The 17865-nt window shown below is 41.3% G+C and overlaps 1 protein-coding gene across 1 annotated transcript; it reads right to left on the bottom strand.

The window, feature by feature from the left end:
• Positions 1-13394: 13394 nt before the first annotated feature.
• LOC121566962 (rho-related GTP-binding protein RhoG) lies at positions 13395-17502 on the bottom strand. Its single transcript, XM_041876913.2, has 2 exons — positions 17021-17502; positions 13395-15914 (listed from the first exon to the last, which is right to left on the bottom strand). The coding sequence occupies exon 2, from the start codon at positions 15886-15888 to the stop codon at positions 15313-15315; it is 576 nt and encodes a 191-aa protein (XP_041732847.1). The 5' UTR covers positions 15889-15914; positions 17021-17502; the 3' UTR covers positions 13395-15312.
• Positions 17503-17865: the final 363 nt, after the last annotated feature.

Below are 17865 nucleotides of genomic sequence, written 5' to 3'. Positions count from 1 at the left end.
TTAGATCAGTTACATCAGTAACACATGTGTTGTTTCACAATCTCCCTGCAGAGGGCGCTATGGGACTAATTTCCAGCGTGTGGGTTGTTTATGTCTGGCTGGAGCCACGCTGTCTGACTCTCACCCATCCTCACCCTTTCTCCCCCTCAGGTGAGAGATCGATATCTCCTCCAGGTCATGGCTTCAGCCAATCGGACAATAGTCATGTGTCTCACCCCTGTGCACGCTCAAGCCACGCAGTCTCTCCAGGTCCTGATTGGCTAGCCAGCCTGACCCACACTCTCCAAGGGAGTAAATATTGCCGTACCTGAATGGTGTTATTCCAGTCTGTGAGTGTGGGTGGACATATGTGCATGGGATGCATCAACACAGAGTAAGTTGTCCTTGTTGTTTAGCTTGGCTTTGTATATCACTATGTAGCTATCATAATGTTATATGCTGAAGTTGTTATTTGTATTGGCTACTATTACCTTTAGTGTAATGCTTGTTATTTATGTTACCCATTTGTATAGACTCATTGTATGGTATTTGGTAAGATGTTTACATTACATCTGCTGTTGTTATTATTGTACTCCTATGTAATACGTGGTTATTGGGTTTAGTCCTTACCTATTGTGCTTTTACAGTTCTGTTCCATTTATATTCTCTGTTGTAGCCCATTTGATATGCATACATTCATCCTGCTCTAGTCATTGCATTCCATGTGTATATTATCTCCCAGTTTCTGTACCTTTACAGAACCATACTTAATAATGGCCGTAACGGAGCGAATAGAATGGCGTCAAACACCTGGAAACCATGTGTTTGACGTATTTGAAACCATTCCACCTATTCCGCTGCAGTCATTACCACGAACCCGTCCTCCCCAATGAAGGTGCCACCAACCTCCCGTGGTACATACCCATGTTCATACCCATGTTAATCTTCTCCAGTGTGTGATATAAACTTCCTGTGTGTGTTAACTCTTGGGCTGCTTTATTCCCGTCTGACCTGGAGCGGTGCCAGTGAGGCACAAACCAAACCAGTAAAATAAGTAGAGCCGGGTCGCTCTCTTTCATGTGTAATACAAATCCAACAAGCTATCTGTCAATATACTACTCTAAAGCAGTCCTGAAATCATTCAACTCACCACTTGCATGATGTTGAATGAAAAAACAAAATGAGAACACTCATTGCAATTGGACTGTAAGTGTGTGTTGATATAACACAACACTTAACATACCATAAACGAGGGATCATCAACTAGATTCAACCGTGGGTCGATTTTTTCTTGAGCGGATGGTCAGGTGGCCAGAACATACTGTACTTACAAATCATTTGTAGATTGCAAATTGACCACAAGAAGCCCAAACATATATAATATTTGACTAAAACATAATAATTTCAAACCTTGCTGACGTTTGTATACGATCACGTGTCTCTTTATTATGTGTGGGAATACTTGGGAACAGATTTCTTAAATGAAAATCACTTGGAGCTGATTTCCTGGTGTTTTTACAGTCTCTTATGTCCAACAATGAAACTAAAAACTGAAATAAAAACACTTTCCTTTTTCTTTCTCTCAGAAAACTTGGGAGGCCAAATAAAACGATCCAGTGCCAAATTCGGCCACCGGCTGCCAGTTGGGGAACCTTGCCATAAACATTCCTAAATATGTACATTGTGAATTTACCATTTTCAACTGTGCATAGTTCAGCGAAAGAGAGAAACTATAGCCTACCTGGAATAATATTCAAGCAGAGAATTAAACTCAGTGAAGCTCGAATTCCACATAGTTTCATCTTGCTGTTACAGGTTACATTTATCTCGATCCAAAAATATGCCAAATTATAATTTCAATGACGAAGTTGCCCGCATGGATAGCGGTAGACTGCTCTTGTGCTATGACCAAAACGATAATTAGCGTGCCATGACTGGGGTTAGAGGCGGGGCGGAAGCTCATCTTGACGCACAGAGCAGTATTGGAATTTACATCGAATTTACATTGTAAATGAGACTCGTGGGACTTATCCGTTGTCCAAAACCATAATCCTCAACAACAAAAACATTGACTTGAGTCTTTCCCAATTAAGTATGTCTCATGAGGCAACTTGCATTGCCAGGCTGTCTTTGGCGATGGGAGAGATAAGCACCACAGACAGCTCCCGTGGTATAAAGTTGGTTTATCAATTAATTCAAACAGTTTCTTACACTTCATCGTGACACTTTTTCAGTATAGAGAAATCGTGTAATATGACTGGTTCTTGATATGATCAAGATTTGTTTTTATAGGCTACTCCCACCCCCTCACTACTGAGCCAGTACTTTGCTTTCACTTCCGGGTATCATAATACATTTTTATCTGATTTCTTCAATACATTTTTCGCATTCCATTGGTACTGCATTTCTTTTCAAACATTATTGAAGATATTTATAATATGGCAGCTAGGGGAGGATTCAGGTTAAAAGCGTATTCTGCATCGTGTTGATGATGCTCAGTGTCCATGTTGGGCTGAAGAGAGCATAAACAGATGCTACTGAATTAGAGACTACATTACAAACTTGTAAAATAACTTATCAAGATAAATCTGAGCATAGTCAGTAGCCTATCTGCAACGATGCACAGGAGTACAGTGCCTTGCAAAAGTATTCATCCCCTTTGGCGTTTTTCTTATTTTGTTGCATTACAACCTGTAATTTAAATGGATTTTTATTTGGATTTCAAGTAATGGACATACAATAAATAGTCAAAATTGGTGAAGTGAAACGAAAAAAATAACTTGTTTAAAAAAGAATATTTTAAAAAAATAACGGAAAAGTGGTGCGTGCATATGTATTCACCCCCTTTGCTATGAAGCCCCTAAATAAGATCTGGTGCAACCAATTACCTTCAGAAGTCACATAATTAGTTAAATAAAGTCCACCTGTATGCAATCTAAGTGTCACATGATCTGTCACATGATCTCAGTATATATACACCTGTTCTGAAAGGCCCCAGAGTCTGCAACACAACTAAGCAAGGGGCACCATCAAGCAAGAGGCACCATGAAGACCAAGGAGCTCTCCAAACAGGTCAGGGACAAAGTTGTGGAGAAGTACTGATCAGGGTTGGGTTATAAAAAAATATCAGAAACTTTTAACATCCCACGGAGCACCATTAAATCCATTATTAAAAAATGAAAAGAATATGGCACCACAACAAACCTGCCAAGAGAGGGCCGCCCACCAAAACTCACGGACCAGGCAAGGAGGGCATTAATCAGAGAGGCAACAAAGAGACCAAAGATAACCTTGAAGGAGCTGCAAAGCTCCACAGCGGAGATTGGAGTATCTGTCCATAGGACCACTTTAAGCCGTACACTCCACAGAGCTGGGTTTTCCAGATGAGTTGCCAGAAAAAAAAAGCAAACATGTTTGGTGTTCGCCAAAAGCCATGTGGGAGACTCCCCAAACATATGGAAGAAGGTACTCTGGTCAGATGAGACAAAAATTGAGCTTTTTGGCCATCAAGGAAAACGCAATGTCTGGCGCAAACCCAACACCTCTCATCACCCCGCGAACGCCATCCCCACAGTGAAGCATGGTGGTGGCAGCATCATGCTGTGGGGATGTTTTTCATCGGCAGGGACTGGGAAACTGGTCAGAATTGAAGGAATGATGGATGGCGCTAAATACAGGGAAATTCTTGAGGGAAACCTGTTTCAGTCTTCCAGAGATTTGAGACTGGGACGGAGGTTCACCTTCAAGAAGGACAATGACCCTAACCATACTGCTAAATCAACACTCGAGTGGTTTAAGGGGAAATATCGAAATGTCTTGGAATGGCCTAGTCAAAGCCTAGACCTCAATCCAATTGAGAATATGTGGTATGACTTAAAGATTGCTGTACACCAGTGGAACCCATCTAACTTGAAGGAGCTGGAGCAGTTCTGCCTTGAAGAATGGGCACAAATCCCAGTGGCTAGATGTGGGTTTTCTGTTTTTTTGGTCTTATTTGTTGTTTGTTTCACACACAAAAAATGTTGCATCTTCTAAGTGTTAGGCATGTTGTGTAAATCAAATGATACAAACCCCCCCAAAAAATATATTTTAATTCCAGGTTGTAAGGCAACAAAATAGGAAAGATGCCAAGGGGGGTGAATACTTTCGCAAGCCACTGTATGTAGTTACAGTCCAATTCAAGCCAACAAAAGCCATTTCTTTCTCTGACAATGCAATACCTATATCTGTAAATTATTGATCTAGCTGTAGCCTACAAATAGGAGGTATGGAATAATATTCAGATCATTTTGATCCATGTTTCTAAATATAGTCCTGCCTTGTTGTCACTGAAAACAGCAGCATGACTTTGCAGGAAGCATTTCAAACTCTCAAACCTATTTATTAAATGCAGAATTAGACTATTTAATTATTATAAATTATTATGTTAATATCTAAACATTCTCACAGTTAAAATGCTTATTTTGTGATAAATATGACCCTGATGTCCCAGTCTAGTATGCTGCAGGGTCCACAGGTCCTGGGTCATGACAAGCCTCTGATCAGGCTATCATTCACCTCCTGTGTTGTGGGCACCGTCAGTCTGCCGCTGCTTGGCGTAATTACCTGCATCTTCATCTCCTCCTTGTTCCATTTCCAGGACTCCACTGAGACGCATCGCAAGGTAATGCAAAAACATGGTCTGACTCTCTTTTTGTTTTTGTTTTAGGTTCCCAATGATCTACCTTCCATTAGTGCCTCTATAAGCCTGAGCCCAGAGTGCCATATCTGGCGCTTCTGCATTGGCCTGCACTCTGCTCCGAGGTTCCTGATGGCAGTGGCCTATTTTAACTTCTATATATAAAGGCCGCTTCTCCACAAGGTTCCTAGAGTGGCTGCTCAGCTGCCCCAATTTTATCTGTGCCATCACTGAGAACTTTGGCCTCTTGCTGCTCACCTACGTGTCATCCAATGAGACATACCATGAGCAACCTTTTGACAATTAGTCAGCTGAGAATAAATAGGCATAAGGCCTACCCTACAGCAGTGGTTCCCAACAAGGGGTACTAGGATCCCTGGGGGTACTTGGCCTATTCACAGGCGGTACTTGAGAAGATTCATGAGACCATAGGCCTAGTGGTAAAATACACATGAGGAGGTACTTCAGGGGTACTCTGGACAGAGCAACATTCAGCTGGTGGTACATTAAGCGATAAAGGTTGGGAACCACTGCCCTGCGACATACAGTGGGGGAAAAAAGTATTTAGTCAGCCACCAATTGTGCAAGTTCTCCCACTTAAAAAGATGAGAGAGGCCTGTAATTTTCATCATAGGTACACGTCAACTATGACAGACAAATTGAGAAAAGAAATTCCAGAAAATCACATTGTAGGATTTTTAATGAATTTATTTGCAAATTATGGTGGAAAATAAGTATTTGGTCACCTACAAACAAGCAAGATTTCTGGCTCTCACAGACCTGTAACTTCTTCTTTAAGAGGCTCCTCTGTCCTCCACTCGTTACCTGTATTAATGGCAACTGTTTGAACTTGTTATCAGTATAAAAGACACCTGTCCACAACCTCAAACAGTCACACTCCAAACCCCACTATGGCCAAGACCAAAGAGCTGTCAAAAGACACCAGAAACAAAATTGTAGACCTGCACCAGGCTGGGAAGACTGCATCTGCAATAGGTAAGCAGCTTGGTTTGAAGAAATCAACTGTGGGAGCAATTATTAGGAAATGGAAGACATACAAGACCACTGATAATCTCCCTCGATCTGGGGCTCCACGCAAGATCTCACCCCGTGGGGTCAAAATGATCACAAGAACGGTGAGCAAAAATCCCAGAACCACACGGGGGGGACCTAGTGAATGACCTGCAGAGAGCTGGGACCAAAGTAACAAAGCCTACCATCAGTAACACACTACGCCGCCAGGGACTCAAATCCTGCAGTGCCAGACGTGTCCCCCTGCTTAAGCCAGTACATGTCCAGGCCCGTCTGAAGTTTGCTAGAGTGCATTTGGATGATCCAGAAGAGGATTGGGAGAATGTCATATGGTCAGATGAAACCAAAATAGAACTTTTTGGTAAAAACTCAACTCAGTCGTGTTTGGAGGACAAAGAATGCTGAGTTGCATCCAAAGAACACCATACCTACTGTGAAGCATGGGGGTGGAAACATCATGCTTTGGGGCTGTTTTTCTGCAAAGGGACCAGGACGACTGATCCGTGTAAAGGAAAGAATGAATGGGGCCATGTATCGTGAGATTTTGAGTGAAAGCCTCCTTCCATCAGCAAGGGCATTGAAGATGAAACGTGGCTGGGTCTTTCAGCATGACAACGATCCCAAACACACCACCCGGGCAACGAAGGAGTGGCTTCGTAAGAAGCATTTCAAGGTCCTGGAGTGGCCTAGCCAGTCTCCAGATCTCAACCCCATAGAAAATCTTTGGAGGGGAGTTGAAAGTCCGTGTTGCCCAGCGACAGCCCCAAAACATCACTGCTCTAGAGGAGATCTGCATGGAGGAATGGGCCAAAATACCAGCAACAGTGTGTGACAACCTTGTGAAGACTTACAGAAAACGTTTGACCTGTGTCATTTCCAACAAAGGGTATATAACAAAGTATTGAGAAACTTTTGTTATTGACCAAATACTTATTTTCCACCGTAATTTGCAAATAAATTCATAAAAAATCCTACAATGTGATTTTCTCATTTTCTCATTTTGTCTGTCATAGTTGACGTGTACCTATGATGAAAATTACAGGCCTCTCTCATCTTTTTAAGTAGGAGAACTTGCACAATTGGTGGCTGACTAAATACTTTTTTCCCCCATTGTACTATGCTGCTCATTTACATAGATTAATATGCTGCATGACATACAATTATGATTTTGAGAAAATGACAGAATTCCTGTTTCTTGCTGTAATAAATAGGACCCTGAGTTTTTCCGGATACATGGCCCGACCAGGAAAAACTATGGACCCTAGTTATAAACCATATAACCTGTATCAGTGACTGTTATGACTAATACAGTTGTACTTGTATGCTTTTAGCTTTTATGCCCTTCTTTGTCCCATAGTTGTCCATAAGGAAGGTTTTGTTCTGTTCATTGCCAGTTCTGTTATCCACATTGTGTTAACCTGTCGGCTGTGGCTGGTTATAAAGAGGCAAGGCATCGTTCCTTCCCTTCAGCGCTGTACTTGATCAGGAGATGTTGAAAGTGCATGAAAGACAGACATGTAACGGGAAGTTAGTTGTTCATTCAACTGAATGAAAATTGCAGGTTGTGCTCATTTGGTGGTATGATGCAGTTTCCTGGTGAAGCAGGCAGTATAGTATAGTTCCTATTAGGAGAGGGGCTTTTGGTGATTTCATTGTCTCCAACGTCGACAAAGTTGACACTAGAGCCCTCTAGAGGAAAAACCAACTACTGCAGCCTAATGAAACCGCATTGTCAAGTGCAGTTCAAAGCTGTGGTAGATTCTCAAATGGTTTTTGCTCGACTCCTCGCGTCCTCTCCTCCGTCCTCTCCTCGCCTCCTTTTGAAAAAGGTCAAAGGTAGGGGAGGAAACGTGGAAACAAATACACTTGAATGAAATGAAACTCTCCTTCTCCACTAGCAGGTCATTTGCAAATTACATTTACAGGGATGGAATCCTAAAATAAATGTATAGAAAACATTTATTTAGCTAGTTGTGTGAGACATTTTATAGATAAAGGGGTAAGTAGTCTATCATTTTTAAATGTTTGTTTCTCCTTTCAGAAAACAACAGCTGATTCAAGGGTGGGGGGGGGGGGGGTGGCAGATTTCAAAAACACTTCGCACTGCACATGTGTATCCTCGACCATAGGAGGCAATTGAAGAGAAGAGCAAACTCCTCCGTTCACCTATTAACGGATTGACACTCTCCTACACATGGCAACCGCTTATCGGTTTCCGGGTCACGGAGGAAAGGAGGACGGAGGTGTTGAAGAGAAGACAGACTTTTGTCCAATTGAGAATCTCCCTGCGTCCTTTCCTTTCACTCACACTGATGCAGACTACTGTCAATCTATTGTATTTACCCATGTCAATCATTCTAGCTAAAACAAAACAACTACAATCTTATTTATATAATCTCTCTTTTTAAGTTTCTTACTATATTGTTGAAGGACTTGGACCACTGTTATTCTGTGTTAGGACTCTAGGAGAAATACCAGCATTTTGATCCCAACCAGATCAGTGGTACAGGGTGTTACTGAGGGCCAGTTGAGTCAGACTTGAAAGAAGCTCCTGGCTGTGTTCACACTCTCAGGACCTGGGCCTCTGTCCTGGAGGAACAGATGTTTCCTGACCAAGTCTGGGGCTGTGACCAACACACCCCTCCACACCACACATAACTCACTGTGAGTGTAGGCTGTCATGTTCACCACACGTGCACACACACACACACACATTGTAGCAAGCACAAACACATTTACCCTGCTCGCACTTGGCTTGCACACTTACACTGGCAAATATTCATGGCATATAGCATATTTTTGCCCAGCCAGAGGACCAGTATCTTTAGCTAATATTCCACTCCTTGTCATTTCCAAAGAGACTTTCCTTTCTGCCGTCTTCAAATATGAACCTTCTATCATTAATGAGCTCGATGAGAACAGAGGAGTTGATCCTGATTGATAACCCTCACAGCTATCCTCCAATCACAACAATTAACCAAATATTAGAACTCTTTGTCCAGTCTCAAAAGTTGCTAGCTCACGTCTAAATTCTCAAACTAAATACATACTGCAATTCCAAACACAAAACCTATTTACTTTGATTTTAAACCTCAAAATACAAAAACTCACCTAGCTAACAGCTAAATGTTTTTAAAAATTCTAATTATATTTTATTATTTCCAACAAACAATGAGCAACTCTGCCATAATCCAGCTGCATTGCCGAAAGGCCACTCTTGGTCGTCACTAGTTACCACAGCCACAAAGTCATATTTCTACTATTCTCTTCTTAAAATATGATTTTAAACCTAACCTTAACCAGTATCTTAACCACACTGCTAACATTATGCCTAACCCTAACCTTGAATTAAGACCAAAAAGCACATTTTTGTTTTCGTGAATTTTTACGATATAGTCAAATTTGACTTTGTGACTGTGGTAACTAGTTGACTCTATGGCAATGAAATGTAGTGGGAAGCAGTGGAATGTTAGCTAAAAATACTGGTACTCATAGGGGCTGCTGGAGATCGTTTGGAGATGACACGCGACATACAGAAGTATTAGGCTGCCACTATGTCATACACTTTTTATGGGCAATTGCGGTTGGATAATAGTTTGATATGGAGCTTGTAATCGGCAGGTAGCTTAGTGGGTAAGAGCGTTGTGCCAGTAACCGAAAGGTCGCTGGTTCTAATCCCCGAGCCGACTAGGTGAAAAATCTGTCAATGTGCCCTTAAGCAAGGCACTTAACCATAATTGCTGATGTAAGTCGCTCTGGATAAGAGCGTCTGCTAAATGACTAAAATGTAATGTAAATGTAAATGTTTTTCATGATAACCTATTGTGGGCATTTTGGATAGGACCAGTAAATAGAGTGAATGCTGTTGCTTGAGACACATACTGCCAGTATTCTGCAGTATAAATAGTATTTGTGGAAGGATGTGGCTGAAACTGTTTTTACAGCAGCTGCAATGTGTTACTGATGTCTCATCTCGAGAGTTTCTCAGAGGGCTTAATTAAGACGGCTCATTGTGTTCCTCATCAAGTCATGCTAGCTAAATTAAATGTTTTAATTATTCAAGTTATAAAGTAGGAAATTACAATCGCATAGCGCAATTACACAGTAGTTAAGTTCACAAGATACTTTTTTCATATTGCAATCTTTGCTCTATCAAATCGCTCTTTCTTTGTTCACGCACAGGACGTCAAATATTTGAACTGGAAAATCCATTGCTTAATCCTCGAAATAGCTTTCTGCTGCTTGGCTGCTTACTTTTACTGGAAACACAACATGTACTGTGAACCAGGGAGTAACTATATTGTAGCATCAGTACATTAAAGGTCCTAAACAGTCATTCTGAAAACTACCAGGAAGTTTGAAAAGACAGGCTGAGTGGGAGGGGAGTTTATAGTCATGAGCTGAAACGCCTATGTCAAGCAACTTGGATGCAGTGGGCAGTGTTGCAATAAAATAATCTCAAGGAAATTTGGTGATACACAAAGCAACTCAAACATAATTGAAATTGCATCAATGATATCCTTTTTTTATATACATCTACCATTTGGCTAGTATCTTGTGATGCGGTTCACAGCAGCACTGATGGATGTGTTGACTTAACAACTGCGTCTGAATTTTGAACTACCCTTCCCGGTACTTATTTAAATTAGGTAACAGAATATCATGTTTCCATTGCTGTATTAAAATGAGAGTTAAGGTGATGTCACCTTGTTCCCTTAATAATGATTCCAAGTGTTTGACATGGGGGAGGGGACCAGTAACCTTATGATCAAACTTGATCAATGTAGAAGCAACAGTCATTTTTCATACTTTGGTGATCATACTTTGATCTGGTTTCCTTCAAATATCATCAAATTTCATGACAAACATGATTTTGACTGTTCATGACCTTTAAACATTAGATACAAAAGTATATTTTCCTTGTATATTGTTTGTTATATGCCCACCCACTTTGGAGCCAGGGCCATCAACTAAGGAGCCTGGCCCAGCCAATCAGAATGAGTTTTTCTCCACAGAAGGGCTTTATTACAGACATAAATACTCCTCCGTTTCATCAGCTGTCTGGGTGGCTGGTCTCAGACAATCCCGCAGGTGAAGAAGCAGGATGGGGAGGTCCTGGGCTAGCGTGGTTACATGTGGTCTGCGGTTGTGAGGCCAGTTGGAAGTACTGCCAAATTCAATAAAACGACGTTGGAGGCGGCTTATGGTAGAGAAATTAACATTACATTCTCTGGCAGAGGCGCTGGTGGATGTTTCTGCAATCAGCATGCCAATTGCACGCTCCCTCAAAACTTGAGACATCTGTGGCATGTGACAAAACTGAACATTTTAGAGTGGCCTTTTATTGTCCCCAGCACCTATTTTACATTTACGTCATTTAGCAGATGCTCTTATCCAGAGCGACGTACAGTTAGAGTGCATACATTATTGTTATTTTTATTTATTTATTTTTTTCATACCCCCCCCGTGGGAATCAAACCCACAACCCTGGTGTTGCAAACGCCATGCTCTACCAACTGAGCTACATCACCTGCCGGCCATTCCCTCCCCTACCCTAGACGATGCTGGGCCAATTGTGCGCTGCACCATGGGTCTCCCGGTCACGGCCGGCTACGACAGAGCCTGGATTCGAACCAGGATCTCTAGTGGCAGAGCTAGCACTGCGATGCAGTGCCTTAGACCACTGCGCCACTCGGTAATGATCATGCTGTATAATCAGCTTCTTGATATGCCACACCTGTCAGGTGGATGGATTATCTTGGCAAAGGAGAAATGCTCACTAACAGGGATGTAAACAAATGTGTGCACAAGATTTGAGAGAAATAAGCTTTCTGTGCATGTGGAACATTTCTGCGAACTTTAATTTTAGCTCATGAAACATGGTACCAACACTTTACATGTTGCGTTTATATTTTTGTTCAGTATATATTCTCAGGCAGAGAGAGACATCTTAAAGGTAATAATAGTCTAATAGTGATTTTTTTTGGGGGCGTAAACATTGAGCTTTATTAAACAATTATTTCAGAAATGTTGAGTTCTCCACCATTACATGCTTATGCTTAGTGAGTGAGTCAGTCAGTGAGGTCCACAACCTAAATTAAGGAAGTTACAAATAAATGTTCTTCCTCATTTGTAAAGACAGAAAGAGAGAGAGAGAGGTACAGTGAGGGAAAAAAGTATTTGATCCCCTGCTGATTTTGTACGTTTGCCCACTGACAAAGAAATGATCAGTCTATAATTTTAATGGTAGGTTTATTTGAACAGTGAGAGACAGAATAACAACAACAAAAATCCAGAAAAACGCATGTCAAAAATGTTATACATTGATTTGCATTTTAATGAGGGAAATAAGTATTTGACCCCCTCTCAATCAGAAAGATTTCTGGCTCCCAGGTGTCTTTTATACAGGTAATGAGCTGAGATTAGGAACACACTCTTAAAGGGAGTGCTCCTAATCTCAGTTTGTTACCTGTATAAAAGACACCTGTCCACAGAAGCAATCAATCAATCAGACTCCAAACTCTCCACCATGGGCAAGACCAAAGAGCTCTCCAAGGATGTCAGGGACAATATTGTAGACCTACACAAGGCTGGAATGGGCTACAAGACCATCGCCAAGCAGCTTGGTGAGAAGGTGACAACAGTTGGTGCGATTATTCGCAAATGGATGAAACACAAAAGAACTGTCAATCTCCCTCGGCCTGGGGCTCCATGCAAGATCTCACCTCGTGGAGTTGCAATGATCATGTAAACGGTGAGGAATCAGCCCAGAACTACACGGGAGGATCTTGTCAATGATCTCAAGGCAGCTGGGACCATAGTCACCAAGAAAACAATTGGTAACACACTACGCCGTGAAGGACTGATATCCTGCAGCGCCCGCAAGGTCCCCCTGCTCAAGAAAGCACATATACAGGCCCGTCTGAAGTTTGCCAATGAACATCTGAATTATTCAGAGGAGAACTGGGTGAAAGTGTTGTGGTCAGATGAGACCAAAATCGAGCTCTTTGGCATCAATTCAACTCGCCATGTTTGGAGAAAGGAGGAATGCTGCCTATGACCCCAAGAACACCATCCCCACCGTCAAACATGGAGGTGGAAACATTATGCTTTGGGGGTGTTTTTCTGCTAAGGGGACAGGACAACTTCACTGCATCAAAGGGACGATGGACGGGGCCATGTACCGTCAAATCTTGGGTGAGAACCTCCTTCCCTCAGCCAGGGCATTGAAAATGGGTCATGGATGGGTATTTCAGCATGACAATGACCCAAAACACACGGCCAAGGCAACAAAGGAGTGGCTCAAGAAGAAGCACATTAAGGTCCTGGAGTGGCCTAGCCAGTCTCTAGACCTTAATCCCATAGAAAATCTGTGGAGGGAGCTGAAGGTTCGAGTTGCCAAACGTCAGGCTCGAAACCTTAATGACTTGGAGAAGATCTGCAAAGAGGAGTGGGACAAAATCCCTCCTGAGATGTGTGCAAACCTGGTGGCCAACTACAAGTAACGTCTGACCTCTGTGATTGCCAACAAGGGTTTTGCCACCAAGTACTAAGTCATGTTTTGTAGAGGGGTCAAATACTTATTTCCCTCATTAAAATGCAAATCAATTTATAACATTTTTGACATGCGTTTTTCTGGATTTTGTTGTTGTTATTCTGTCTCTCACAGTTCAAATAAACCTACCATTAAAATTATAGACTGATCATGTCTTTGTCAGTGGGCAAACGTACAAAATCAGCAGGGGATCAAATACTTTTTTCCCTCACTGTAGATCCAGATACTACTAGATTGGGGTATTGTTTACAGTAACAACATATACTGTACTAAAACAGTATGGAGATCTATCTGTGTGTCCCTCCACTGTTCTCACACAAAGCTGTGTCTGTTATCCAGCAGGCAGAGCAGAGGCCTAATTTCACTGTCAAATGAGTCCAGTGGCCTGAGGTGTGGGAGAGGACAGTGATGTTTGGGCAGCATATGAAAATGTATCTTTCACAACTCTGATACAGCAAGCTGGATCGTTTCACTTCCAAATCATTCTCAGGCAAATCAGGGACTTCATCGTTGTTCAGCATGCTGATTGTTTGTCACATCCCATGCCTCCATTGGAAAGGTTTTGGGATTCTTGAAGTATCAATTTAATTGAATGCATTGATCAATGGGTTTGTTTCTTTCAATTTGAGACACATTTATTTGCTGTTTCTTTTGATAAGAATAAAGATATGTCACATTAATCTACACTACAGTTTGCACACAATTTCCATCTCTCATTTATAACAGTACAGTAAATGTAATAATAATAATTTGGTGGGTGCTTATATTTGTCCTATTTCACACATTTCAAATGTTGTATTAATAAGCATGTGTGAATTGGAAATGTGTTTTTTGCATATCCCAACTCTCCCTGAGACACCCTCGGAGAGTGGGGTCACGGCCTTCCCAACATAGTTACACAACATTAAAACACCCAGAACACCAACTTAACTAAAACAGATAGCAAACTATGGACTTTCAGAGGGAAGTTACAACCAGCTTCCCTTTTTTGATCTCTCTCTCTCCCTCTCTCTCTCAAACACACACTGACTAATGACCGCGATAGGAAAATGAGCCTGTGCATTTCTTATCAAAAACCTCTCCGCATTTCCTCTTTTGTGTCCAGCATTCAATACATTCAGACAGAGTAGACTAGCACTAACTTGGTGGCTTGATAATCACGCACAGCACACAAAAAACCGACGATGTAGAAAAACCTCCTTCTATGTTAGCTTTATAAAAAATTATGTTTTAAACCCACTATGCTGTACATTGTACAAATAATAATGGGGTAATTGGTATGTAGCCCTTTCCTGCAGTCAAATGACATAGCGCCTCATGGGTGGAATGATATTAATATTTTTCATAATTTCATAATTAATCAACTTTATTTCAAAAAAAGTCACCATTATTTCAAGAAAGGAGCAGAAAATCCAGTGTTTCTATGTCAAACAGTTTTGTTATATTTCAGTCTTCTGTGATGATATAAAATGTAATATTGGGATGCAAACTCAAAATTGAATACATTTCAACTCAATATCTGACATGGTACAGGTGTCTTATTTTGTTAAGTCCATAACCATGTGTGTGAGGTGTGTACTTTTGTTTCAATGTAGATTTGTTTAAGACTACCAAGAAACACTGTGATCCTGATTCCACCCACTGCAGTAAATTAAATTCCTGATATTATATTTTTACACGTGCATTATTTAATTATTTTTGTAAAGGCCATACAAGTCCAAATTTGACAATAATACGAATACAGATAAATGAGAGAATGTATCTCCCATCAAGTCTCAGGTCTTGTTTGATAATTGCTTTAAAGGAAGAGAGCAAAAGCAAGGATTCTCGCAGACAACGTTGGAGCCCTTCTCGCCTACCTAACATTGGGTCAGTTTTGAAGCATGCATCTTGGGCCAATGCCTCAAAGATCCCCTTTTCTCAAGAGAGTCTTGATATGGCAGTGTTTGTTATTGGCAGTACAACAAAAACATATTTCACAATGAAATCAACTCCAATGGTTTACACACATTAAATTAATTAATATTGTTCTATTTGATTTGCATCTGTGGTAGCATCTCTACCGCCTTTACAGTAGCACACAAGGTTTCCTGGTGGCGACAGGTTGTGGGTTGAGAAAGGCTCGCACACCCTCAGCGAACACCTCTTTGATTCCATCTTGGTTGAGGGCAGAGCATTCGAGGTACTTGATGGCATGGATCTGCCTGGCCAGGGCGCTGCCTTGCTGTTGGGTGATGGTCGTCTGGTTCTGATCCTTAAGCTTCTTCAACACCTCTGGGTCATTACGCAGGTCCTTCTTGGTGCCCACCAGCAGAATGGGCGTATTGGGACAGTGGTGGGTGACCTCTGGGTGCCACTTGTGCTTGACGTTCTCAAAGGAGGGGGGGCTGGCGATGGAGAAGCAGATGACAAACACGTTGGTCTGGGGGTAGGAGAGGGTGCGCAGACGGTCGTACTCCTCCTGGCCTGCTGTGTCCCACAGGTTGAGGCTAATAGTCCTGCTGTCCACAGTCACTTGGGCGCTGTAGTTGTCAAACACAGTGGGGATGTACTCCTTGGGGAAGGCGTTGGTGGTGTAGGAGATGAGGAGGCAGGTCTTCCCCACTGCACCGTCTCCTACCACCACACACTTGATGCTCTGCATTTTGACCAATTCACTGTCTCAGACACCTGGACATGAGAAACACAGGGAGAAATGCACTTTATGCTAAAATATTCAGATGCACTTTATACCAAAAGAGAGACACTTGTAGGGCCCACAAAAATTGAAACGGTTGAAAAGTAAGGTTTGTGGTTTAAATTGCTCTCACACTTTATCAGATATGAACATCACTCTCACACCCTAGATATCACAGTACAGTTTGACACATTCTATTCATATCCGTATTTGTTTATCTATTGGCTTTCATTTCGACTTTAAAATAATGTTTATCTGTAGGCCTACTTAATTTATAGTTGCAGTACAGAAGGCCTATGTTCCCCGTGAATTCAAGTGAGAACACTGAAACTACAAAATATGGGTGGAGACTAGAGAGCATGAAATACATGCAGTAATTGTAATTCATTGTGAGAGAGGACAGCTGGACTCTTTCCGCTGCTCTCTGAGAATGTTGGAGAAAAAGTGAATATAGCTCAACCCAGTCTACAGGGAACCGAGACTGGGAGCACTGAAATGTACTGCTCTGCAAACTGACCTGGCATAGTTAATCAAATCCAATAAACCTTTGTATGAATATCACCATTGCCACATACCTTTGGCCTATCCACTGAATATCTGTAATAGGTGAATTTCACATTGTAGGCCATCAACAAGGCCATAGCATTCTGATCATGTACTTTTCTAATTTCATTCACCTAGATTATTAGGCTACAATTAAGAAAAGCGCTATGTGTAAATATAATAGTACCCCTGAAATTGGAAAATATTTCAACATAAACAGTAAATGTTTTTCACCACCATCATCGGTCATTTTATAGAAAAAGAGCCAACTACAGTCAGTAGAGCCAGTTATAACTTCGAGCGGGCTAAATGAAACACAAAATAACTGTCACAAATAAGTATTACAATTGTGGATTTTAACATTGTTTGCCATATGGTAGGCCTATAGTGTTTTGATATAGAATAGCGTCTACCGAAATTATAACGGCAGTAGGCTACCTCACTTTATGTTGCGTCACTCAAGTGCTTCCATAAGATTGTGTTCTCAGCCTACATATTTATTATACAGTAGTAGTACATAAAAAACATGAAAAGGTTAAAAACAAGTGAGACTCACCAAACATACTATCTTCAATGGCAGGGTTTGTATGAACAAACAGCCTACAATCTGTCCGAGAGCGTCAAAGCAGTCAAGCAAAGTGTTGCTGTAGTGGAGGAAGTGTGAGTGTTCGCTGAAGAGGAAGCCGCTCGAGCAATAATAGCACTGTGAGGAAGTTTGTCTCCCCACTATGACAGCCTGAGCTATTGTTTTAAATAGACGTTGCTGGTAGAATATTAAACAGCATTTTACATAAAATTGTTACCCAATGAATTACCTTATTTGACATTCAAATGTACAGAATAGGAATAACCACATAGTCGTTAGAGGCCCATTGCAGTCACAATTCTGTTTTTCCTGTGTTTTGTATCATCTTGTACAACAGCTGATGAAACTAACACTGCAAAAGTGTGATTTGTTTTATCAGTGTTATTCCTGATATAAATTAGTTGCTGGTTGAAAATAAAATCCAAAAAGGCCCTTCTAATCAGCAGGTTTGCATGGGTGGGAGTTTCTGCTTGCCTGGTGATATCACCAGTCAGTAAATTGGTTCCAAACCTCTCTGCCAATAACAGCTAGTTTTCAGTTTTCCCCTCCCCGCTCAGACCACTCCCAGACAGTCCTAGCAAAATAATTGCGTGAAAAATCGTTTTTTGCTGAAATTCATTTTTTGTCAATTTTAATTGTAAACTATTACAGTAAGGTGCTTAATTGTTACCCAGAAATGATTTGATATGGATATAAATATGGCTGCATTGGGACTTTAAACTGAGAATCAGGATTTATCATTGGCTTATGATATATTATCAGATAAAGGTGTATCATACACTTTTATTATAAGAAGTTGGGATTTAGCATGATAA

Source organism: Coregonus clupeaformis, chromosome 5 (genome assembly GCF_020615455.1).
Source record: "Coregonus clupeaformis isolate EN_2021a chromosome 5, ASM2061545v1, whole genome shotgun sequence".
NCBI classification, from domain to species: Eukaryota; Metazoa; Chordata; class Actinopteri; order Salmoniformes; family Salmonidae; genus Coregonus; species Coregonus clupeaformis.
This window is presented reverse-complemented; position numbering and strand designations above follow the sequence as displayed.

Coding starts and splice junctions, on each gene's coding strand:
- LOC121566962 (XM_041876913.2), bottom strand. CDS start 15,888: ATGCAGAGCATCAAGTGTGTGGTGGTAGGAGACGGTGCAGTGGGGAAG.